At 50.1% G+C, this 9,994-nt stretch overlaps 1 protein-coding gene across 1 annotated transcript; it reads left to right on the forward strand.

The window, feature by feature from the left end:
- The first annotated feature begins 875 nt into the window (after nucleotides 1-875).
- LOC130483372 (heat shock 70 kDa protein-like) lies at nucleotides 876-2,855 on the forward strand. The gene has a single exon (XM_056856121.1). The coding sequence runs from the start codon at nucleotides 881-883 to the stop codon at nucleotides 2,780-2,782; it is 1,902 nt and encodes a 633-aa protein (XP_056712099.1). The 5' UTR covers nucleotides 876-880; the 3' UTR covers nucleotides 2,783-2,855.
- The last annotated feature ends 7,139 nt before the right edge of the window (nucleotides 2,856-9,994 follow it).

The raw sequence follows: 9,994 nt of genomic DNA on the forward strand, positions 1-9,994 counted from the left end.
GGGTCTGCTCTTCTTTGCTGTTCTTTCCCAAACTTCTGAAAGGTTGCAAACAGGGTTTGTCGCTGCACGGATAGTCAGGAGTATCCTTTTGAACCTCCTGCCCACGCGGGCACCATATAATTGCTGTCACCCGTCATGCCTGCCACTGGCCTGTACCCCCGGTGCCACAGGAGGCCTTTGGTTGGCTTAATTTTTAAAAAAAGAAAACTGGCTGAAAATCATTTGGGACAGGACGTAAGCCAGTGGATGAATGACCTTGGGCCAGGCAGGCATGCACACTCTGCCTACCTCGCAGGGTTGTTGTGAGGATACAAAAAACGGGACAGAACACAAGCCGCTTTGGGGGGAAAGCTGGGGGGGGTGTTATATGAAGAGGATAGTTTCTTTCCAAACAGTGCTTTCGTGGCGTGGAGAGACACTTTGCACATGGCCAAGGGCAGCGGAGGGAGGAACGAATCCTGCCCTCGCCTCAGCCAGCCGCCTCGAACCGCCGTTGGGAGCAAGTAGGCGGCGCCCGCGCTTCAAAGTCAACCCCCTCGCCGGGCTGCGGCCCCGCTGGGCTATTTTGCATAACGGCCGCCCAGAAGGCGTCTCGCGCCCGCTCCCCGCCCCCCCGCCAAGCCCATTGGCTGCCGGCGACATCAGTCCTTCTCCGCGACGCTCGTCTCCCATGGAAGTTTCTGGCCGGGACCGGGAGAAGAGGCGCGCCGGCAGTTTCCAGAAGCGCGCGTGCGCGAGCGGCTCTAAAAGGCGGCCTGAGGCGGCGGCGGCGGCAGAGCGCGCGCGGCTTTCTGAGGCGGACGGGCGCGCGCGCGAGAGGCGGTTGAGCGGCGCGGCTTCCCCGAGAGAGAGAGAGAGAGAGAGCGAGCCAGCAGCGACCATGTCGGGCAAGGCGCCGGCCATCGGCATCGACCTGGGCACCACCTACTCCTGCGTGGGGGTCTTCCAGCACGGCAAGGTGGAGATCATCGCCAACGACCAGGGCAACCGCACCACCCCCAGCTACGTGGCCTTCACCGACACCGAGCGCCTCATCGGCGACGCCGCCAAGAACCAGGTGGCCATGAACCCCAACAACACCATCTTCGACGCCAAGCGCCTCATCGGGCGCAAGTTCGACGACGCCACCGTCCAGGCGGACATGAAGCACTGGCCCTTCCGCGTGGTCAGCGAGGGGGGCAAGCCCAAGGTGCAGGTGGAGTACAAGGGCGAGGTGAAGACCTTCTTCCCCGAGGAGATCTCCTCCATGGTCCTCACCAAGATGAAGGAGATCGCCGAGGCCTACCTGGGCCGCAAGGTGCAGAGCGCCGTCATCACCGTGCCCGCCTACTTCAACGACTCCCAGCGCCAGGCCACCAAGGACGCCGGCACCATCACTGGCCTCAACGTCCTGCGCATCATCAATGAGCCCACGGCGGCCGCCATCGCCTACGGCCTGGACAAGAAGGGCAGTGGGGCCGGGGAGAAGAACGTCCTGATCTTCGACCTGGGCGGCGGCACCTTTGACGTCTCCATCCTGACCATTGAGGACGGCATCTTCGAGGTGAAGTCGACGGCCGGGGACACCCACCTGGGGGGCGAGGACTTCGACAACCGGATGGTGAGCCACTTTGTGGAGGAGTTCAAGCGCAAGCACAAGCGGGACATCGCCGGCAACAAGCGGGCCGTCCGGCGGCTGCGCACGGCCTGCGAGAGGGCCAAGCGCACCCTCAGCTCCTCCAGCCAGGCCTCCATCGAGATCGACTCGCTCTTTGACGGGATCGACTTCTACACCTCCATCACCCGGGCTCGCTTTGAGGAGCTCAACGCCGACCTCTTCCGTGGCACTCTGGAGCCCGTGGAGAAGGCCCTGCGAGATGCCAAGCTGGACAAAGGGCAGATCAATGAGATCGTGCTGGTGGGAGGCTCCACCCGCATCCCCAAGATCCAGAAGCTGCTGCAGGACTTTTTTAACGGCAAGGAGCTCAACAAGAGCATCAACCCCGATGAAGCCGTGGCCTACGGGGCTGCCGTGCAGGCCGCCATCCTGATTGGCGACAAGTCGGAGAACGTGCAGGACCTCCTGCTGCTGGACGTGGCGCCTCTGTCTCTGGGCATCGAGACGGCGGGCGGGGTGATGACGGCGTTGATCAAGCGCAACACCACCATCCCCACCAAGCAGACGCAGACCTTCACCACCTATTCAGACAGCCAGAGCAGTGTGCTGGTGCAGGTGTACGAGGGCGAGCGGGCCATGACCAAGGACAACAACCTGCTGGGCAAGTTTGACCTGACGGGGATCCCGCCGGCCCCTCGCGGCGTGCCCCAGATCGAGGTCACATTCGACATCGACGCCAACGGCATCCTCAATGTCACGGCCGTGGACAAGAGCACCGGCAAAGAGAACAAGATCACCATCACCAATGACAAGGGCCGCCTCAGCAAAGACGACATCGAGCGCATGGTGCATGAAGCGGAGCACTACAAGTCCGAGGACGAGGCCAACCGGGAGCGGGTGGTGTCCAAGAACGCCCTCGAATCCTACGTTTACAACATCAAGCAGACGGTGGAGGACGAGAAGCTGAAAGGCAAGATTGCGGACCAGGACAAGCAGAAGGTCCTAGAGAAGTGCCAAGAAGTCATCAGCTGGCTGGATCGCAACCAGATGGCGGAGAAGGAGGAGTTTGAGCACAAGCAAAAGGAACTGGAGAGGCTCTGCAACCCCATTGTTACCAAATTATACCAGGGGGCCGGAGCTGCTGGGGCCCCAGGCGGTGGCCCCACCATTGAAGAAGTGGACTAACTATCTTTGGACTGGACTATGGGAGCAATTTCAGCCTGCTCTTCTGTTGCCTCCGTTCAGTCAGTGCCATTACTGGAGGGGTCTTCCTGTGGGGAGGGTGTGGGGAGGAGGTCTTGGTTTGCTCTCAGCTGTACCTGGGAATGCACAGCCAGCTTAGTTTGTTGCCGAGAGAGCGTTTGTTTTGCTATTCAGATACCTGTGCTTTTCGGTGGGTTTGTTTCTTCTGTTCATTGTTTCAGATGTCCACTTGAGCATTTTGATTGAGCAAAAAAAGAGAGAGAAACGTTTCAAGAGAACATGGAAAATGTAACAAAAGTACCAAAAATATTTTTAAAATGTTGAAAACTCTTAGTCTGGTTATTTTGAAATTTTGGAAATAAAAGTTATTTGAAATTGAATATGGTTCTCTTATTTTTAGAAATAAGTTTGCTGTTAACGAGATGGATGGGTAGAGATTATGGGTTTAGTGTGAAAGGAAAATAGGCTCCAGTTTCTGAACTTCCACTATAGAAATTAATTGCCAGCATCTTTTAAAACTCCTGGCATGCTGGCCTTTTTATAGGCAAACCACCTGTGTTTATAATCTAGTTTAATAAGGTGTACCTGTTACAACAGGAGGCTTCCTGAAAAGAGAATGGGCTGGGGTATTGAATTTTTCATTTAGGATTGCTAAAGTTTTTCTGAGCCACTGGGTAACAAGTAGTAATCAGTAGGCAAAGCTGTGTGTTATGTTTCTATGGTGTGGGGCAGCTGGCTTGGGAATTGCCTGTCCTGCAAATTTCAGGGCAGAAGAATTCTCCCCAAAAAAAGGTGGCAGGGCTGTTTTTGCCCGCGACCTTAAATTGGGAGTAGACTCTGCCTCTGGGTTTTTAAAAAGCAAGGTAGCAGTCTTGAAAGCAATTAGGACTAGGGGAGGGTTTCCAATTTAAAAATGGCCAGATCCCTCCCAAGCTGCAATTAGCTTTGCTGTGGGTGGTGCAGAGACAGATGCAGCATGGGGGGGGGGGGAGAGAAGTAGGCTTGCCAACAGACCTGGAGAAAAAAAATCCTGCCTCTTTAATAGAGGCTTAATGGTATGTTTACCTCTCTGCCCCGAAAAGTATCAGCTGCCCATGTTTGCTGCATTGAGCCTGTATTAAAGTGGTGGGACACTAGTCTCTAGCCCTGCTGGCAACCCCGAAAGAAACATTTCACAGAAGATCCGGGGTGCTCCCAAAATCAAAAAGGGGGATCCTGCCCATCACCCTGGGCCAGCTCAGGCTTTAAAAGGTTACCTGCGAGGAAGGGTGGGGCGGAGGCTCAGCTACAATTTATTCCATAGATTTGTATGCTGTCTCTCCGGAGTCCTGCTGGAGGTGGCTAGGCTTGATGGTGGTGGGGTAGCCAACCGGCCTGGAGAAAGAATCCCTGGCCCTTCAACAAAGACTTCATGCGTGGAAACGGGCAGCTGAATCTTTTCATGGCGTGGAGGTAAATAACACTCCATTAAGCAAGGGAGAAGCATCTTGTTAAAAAAGACCAGCCCTTTCCCCCCCTCCAGGACTGTTGGCGACCTTAGGGAAGAAGGGCACAGCAGAAAACAACTAATTTGAAGCATGTCATTGATCCTAATCATAGCTGTTGCACATGGTGTCTTGTTTGGCCCTTTACTTTCAGCCTCCTTAGTCAACCATCTTTAAAATCAGGCTCTTTAGATAGAATATTGCTATGACTGTTCTAAACCACACAAGATCCCAGAAATGATCTGAATCCTGCTTTTGTTTCCGAGTCTGGAACTCAATTCAAAAAGGCCGGGGAGCCAAATAATGCCATTAGCAACAGGATTTCAGCTAGTGGCTTTCCTTTGTAATTAGGGAGGCTGTGTAACTGAACCAGTTCTCTCGCTGACACCAGCATAAACGCTCCTCAGGGAGAGCAGGGCGGATGTCAGCATCCTGGTGTGGTGTCTTTACCTGGTGATGCAAGCACCGTGTGATCAGCATAAGCAAACCCAAACATTACCAGGGGAAAGAAAATATCTTTTAGGGTGATTTTAATTATGAGGGAATAACTTTAGGGCAATTCTATGAACACCCAGAATTCTTGCAAAGTAATAACTTTCTGAAAATTGCTTACTGTGCACAGCAAGGGACTCTTAATTCCTTGCATATGCTTATGGACCAATCCCTTAGGCGTGTTTGCTGGAGGCTAAGAGGCCTGCTGGATTCCATGAGGCTTATTCTGGTAAAAGTGAACAGGGGAAACAGTCTTAACAGCTCACGATGGGTAGCTGTGTTAGTCTGTCACTAGCAGTAGAAAAGAGCAAGAGTCCAGTAGCACCTGAAAGACTAACACAATTTCTGGCAGGGTGTGAGCTTCCGAGAGCTTCCACAGCTCACTTCTTCAGATACTGAAGAAGTGAGCTGTGGAAGCTCTCGGAAGTTCACACCCTGCCAGAAATTTTGTAAAGTCTTTAAGGTGCTACTGGACTCTTGCTCACTTCTTAACAGCTGTTACACTTTGTCTTGAGCTAATCTGCTGCCTCATTGCATGGGAGTGCAATTGCAGTTGGGGTGATAAAAGTTACTGAAATTGTCATGAGTTCCTAATGGGATGTTTCAACTGGAGATGATCCTTTAGAAAAACAAAAAGCTGAAACTCTGCTTTCTGTAGCTAAGTATGATAGCTTTCTTAATTCTGACTACTTAATTGGAAATAAGTCTCCAGTATGTGGGGAAGAGCCCTGACCTGGCTAGCCCGATCTCAGAAGCTAAGCAGGGTCAGTCCTGGCAAGTATTTGGATGGGAGACCTCCAAAGAATACCAGGGGCATGATGCGAAGGCAGGCAATGGCAAGCCGCCTCTGACCGTCTCTTGCCTTGAAATCCCTATGGGGTCGCCATAAGTCAGCTGTGACTTGGTGGTACACACATAGGGAAAAACTGATTCAAAACCGCCATATACGGTATATGTTCCAAAGTTTGCCCACCATATCTATGGGAGTAGTTCTAAGAAAGAGTCTTTTTCTGAGAACATGTTATTTAAACTAGGAGAGTGTGATTGTGCCACTATAGCAGCGGGGGTAGGGTTAGTGGTGAAAATGAAACCAACCAACTTATGGCAAACAAACGCTGCCAAGAGGGAAACTCCTAGCGTCAAGTCTAACCTGATCAATGCTTCCCCCCCCCCACATTACAAGCACAAATATCGATTGAGATTTACCCTGCAAAGATTTTTCCACTCACCTTTGTTTTAATTAAAAGAGGCATGGCAGTCGTTTAGTTCATAATTACTAGCTAAGCTCTGACCAAGGGCAAATTTCAAAGCAGGTCTGCAAAATATTTTCGGATTCCTTTCTTCTTGGAGGGCTACTGGGTAGAACAGGTTTCCTGTATCCTTGGGGGATGGGAGTGGTGCACGGTTAGAGAAAGCGGCACTTGTACAAATTCCCTGCTGCTGCAAAACATACCAGACTTCTGTCTTTCTTTGCATCTAGTGACCATAACAAAGAAGGTGGAAATGAAGGAGTGCATGAAAGATTACTCCCCATCTCTTCCCCCCTGCACGATTCTCTCCCCCCGCCCCCAAATATGGTTGTTGAGAGAGCCAGTGTGGTGTAGTGTTTAGGAGCGGTGGTTTGGAGTGGTGGACTCTGATCTGGAGAACTGGGTTTGATTCCCTACTCCTCCACATGAGCAACAGATGCTAATCTGATGAACTGGATTTGTTTCCCCGTTCCTACACTTGAAGCCAGCTGGGTGACCTTGGGCTAGTCTGTTGTGGGGAGGGGAAGGGAAGGAGATTGTAAGCTGGTTTGATTCTCCCTTAAGCGGTAGAGAAAGTTGGCATATAAAAACCAACTCTTCTTCTTGAATCTTTGAGGGCCACAAAAAAGATTCAGGAGGATCCATTTTAAGCCCAGCAGGACATATGGTATATTTGGAGGACACTGCAGAGATTCTCCCGAGCGTCTTACTATGTCTTTTCAGGTGGGTTCACCCAGTTCAGATTGAAGAAGAAGAATTGGCCTTTATATGCTGATTTTTTCCACCACTTAAGGAAGAATCAAACCGCCTTACAATCACCTTCCCCTCCCCACAACAGACACCCTATGAGGTAGGTGGGGCCAATGAGAGTGTGACTAGCCTGAGGTCTCCCAGCTGGCTTCATGTTGAGTGGGGAATCAAACCTGGTTCTCCAGATCAGAGTCCACTGCTCCAAACCACTGCTCTTAACTGCTACACCACACTGGCTCCCAAAAGATTGTCAAACGATACCGGCTTAACCCACTTAGGTTGCCATAGCAGAGTTCCCTTCATCGTTTCCCAGTCTGGGTTGAGATTTTTAAACAGAAAAGTTTAAAAAGAAAGTTGTGTGGGGGTTTCAGGCTACACATGTCCTTACTGGCGGCAATGCATCTGCACTTCTCCTATGGAAAGGTGTTTTTTTTGGGGGGGGGCAGTTCTACATAATTGGGGCCCTGATTCCACCAGCCACAGGAGTCCCCTTTGCCAGTTTATCAATCTAGAATACTCTTACAAGGATCGAAAAATTATTTGGTTTGGGACAGAACGGTCCTAGGATCGGGCAAGGCAGGAAAAATTCCAGTCTCTACATGTTCCTCTTCCTCTACCAGCAGCCTCTCAAGAAAATAATTTGGAGGAGCACAATTATAGCTATCTTGTTTCTCAGCGGGTTCTCAGCTTGGGAATCAATCCCAAGCAGTATCTGTTGTCCCTAAAAGGAACTCCCTATTCTTTTGAAGGAAGGGATCCCTACCCATTTCCTTTCTGCAAAGTGATACTTCCAGTGGGGAAAGGAAAACCCCATCGCTGAACTCAGCTGCTTTCACTGCAAAGGGTTTCGGGGTAGCGGCCCACAGGGATTTCCCCTTGTGATTTATTTATTTATTGACATTTGGATGGTGTTCCCAGGAATCTGCCTGGAAATGCCATCAATTAGCTGTAGCATGGGCAGTGGCTCTTTAAATCCATTCATTTATTCATTTTCACCTGCCTTTCTCCCCAATGGGGACCCAAAGCGGCTTCAGCATTCTCCTCGCCTTCATTTTATCCTCACAACAGCCCTGTGAGGTAGGTCAGGCTAAGAAAAAAAGTTGGTTTTTATATGATGACTTTACCACTTAAGGAAGAAGCAAACTGGCTTACAATCACCTTCCCTTACCCTCCCCACAACAGACACCCTGTGAGGTAGGTGGGGCTGAGAGAGCTCTAAGAGAACGGTGACTAGCCCGAGGTCACCCAGCTGGCTTCATGTGGAGGAGTGGGGAAACCAACCTGGCTCACCGAATTAGCGTCCGCCGCTCATGTGGAGGAGTCGGGGAATCAAATCCGGTTCTCCAGATCAGAGTCCTCCACTCCAAACTACCGCTCTTAACCACTATACCACACTGGCTCTCCAGCTGAGAGCATGTCTCTGGGTTAAGGTCACCCGTTAAGCTTCTGTGGCAGAGTGGGATTTGATCTGGGTATCCCAGATCCTAGTAGGACACTCTAACCTCTGCATCATACCAGCCAATCTGGCATTGTGCAAAGAACATGCCAATAACGCCCCCTCCCCGGTTGGAGCTACAGGTGCTGTACAGAATCAACCCCCCCTTCCCAATCTTGAGAGCCAGAGTGGTGTAGTGGTTGGGGAAGGGCTGTGGCTCAGTGGTAGAGCCTCTGCTTAGCATGCAGAAGGTCCCAGGTTCAATCCCCGGCATCTCCAGTTAAAAGGACTAGCCAGGTAGGTGATGTGAAAGGCCCCTGCTTGAGACCTTGGAGAGTGCTGCCGGTCTGAGTAGACAATGCTGATTTTGATGGACCAAGGGTCTGATTCAGTATACGGCAGCTTCATGTGTTCAAGAGCGACAGGTTCTAATCTGGTGAGCTGGGTTGGCTTCCCCAGTCCTACAAATGAAGCCTGCTGGTGACCTTGGGCTAGTCACAGTTCTCTCCGAACTCTCTTGGCCCCACCTAATTCACAAGATGTATGTTATGGGGAGAGGAAGGGAAGGTGATTGTAAGCCAGCTTGAGTTCTCCTTAAAAAAGTAGAGTAAATCAAGGTATAAAAACCAACTCTTCTTCCTCTATAATTGTTCAGCACAATCTCCCACTCTAGTTGGGCATGATGACGGAATGGAACATCCATGTGAAAAGATTGTAGGTATACCTGTGTCAGTTGCTCATCTGGGCAGCAAAAAGATTAAGTTATTGTCTCTGTGCCCCTAACTGGGGGGAATCTGGTTGACCATTGCAGGAAATGAGATGGTGTCGTAGATGAACATCTGACGCTGCTTTATACTGAATCATACCCTTGGTCCATCAAAGTCAGTATTGTCTACGCAGACTGGTAGCGGCTCCTCAGGGTCTCAGGCAGAGGTGTTTAACTTCATCTACTTGCCTAGTCCCTAAGCTATAGCGTGTTTAGCTTATACATAAATCCAGCACTTGCTACTCCTTTCATATAGGACTGCCTTCTGTCTAGTCCTGTAGGTAAACCAAATTTCGTATCACTACTTCAAAAAAAAATCAACAGGGATTGACCAACACCACATTGGGGAGCAGCCACTGCATTGATCTGGCGACCCCGAGAGTCTTGGCTTTCCAGCAGTCTAAGGGCGTTCGTGAGAAGGCGTTACAGGGAAACCAAGCAGGGGTGGTTTAGCAGCATCGCCTTGTCATTTGGAAATCAGGGAGTTAAGGGAAATACCCTCGAAGAACAGAAAGGTGAAAGCTGCTCTTGTGAGAACAGTTTGTTTTTTAAATGCTCCCAGATTAGGGTTGCCAACCTCCAGGTAATGCTGAGATAAATATGCACAAGTACTAAACTAGTCTAGCTGAGGTAAAGCTAGTACAAGGCTCTCAAATGATTGCAAAAAACATATATTGACAAATACAAAATTGAAAGTGCTATGGTGTGACAACGGAAACTTATCAAGTCTATAAATGGACTCAATACAAAAAAAGTAGCAAAAGCTACTCCAAAGACAACAATAATTTGTACAAACACGCAAGCCAACTGTAATGAAAATCAATGCATATGCCTTAGATTCGAGTCAGAGAAACTCGGTACATAAGTCTCTTATTTCTTAACAGAAGGCAGAAGAGGGAGATTGAGACTTATGGGAAACTACGTACAATTCTATGAATATATACATACAGATTAATGTATTAATTTTGCATATCAGTGAAAGTGAAATTCTGCTGGAGCCTTTTTCTCAAAAGGTTT

This window comes from Euleptes europaea, chromosome 10, assembly GCF_029931775.1.
Source record: "Euleptes europaea isolate rEulEur1 chromosome 10, rEulEur1.hap1, whole genome shotgun sequence".
In the NCBI taxonomy this organism is placed as follows: domain Eukaryota; kingdom Metazoa; phylum Chordata; class Lepidosauria; order Squamata; family Sphaerodactylidae; genus Euleptes; species Euleptes europaea.

Coding starts and splice junctions, on each gene's coding strand:
- LOC130483372 (XM_056856121.1), top strand. CDS start 881: ATGTCGGGCAAGGCGCCGGCCATCGGCATCGACCTGGGCACCACCTAC.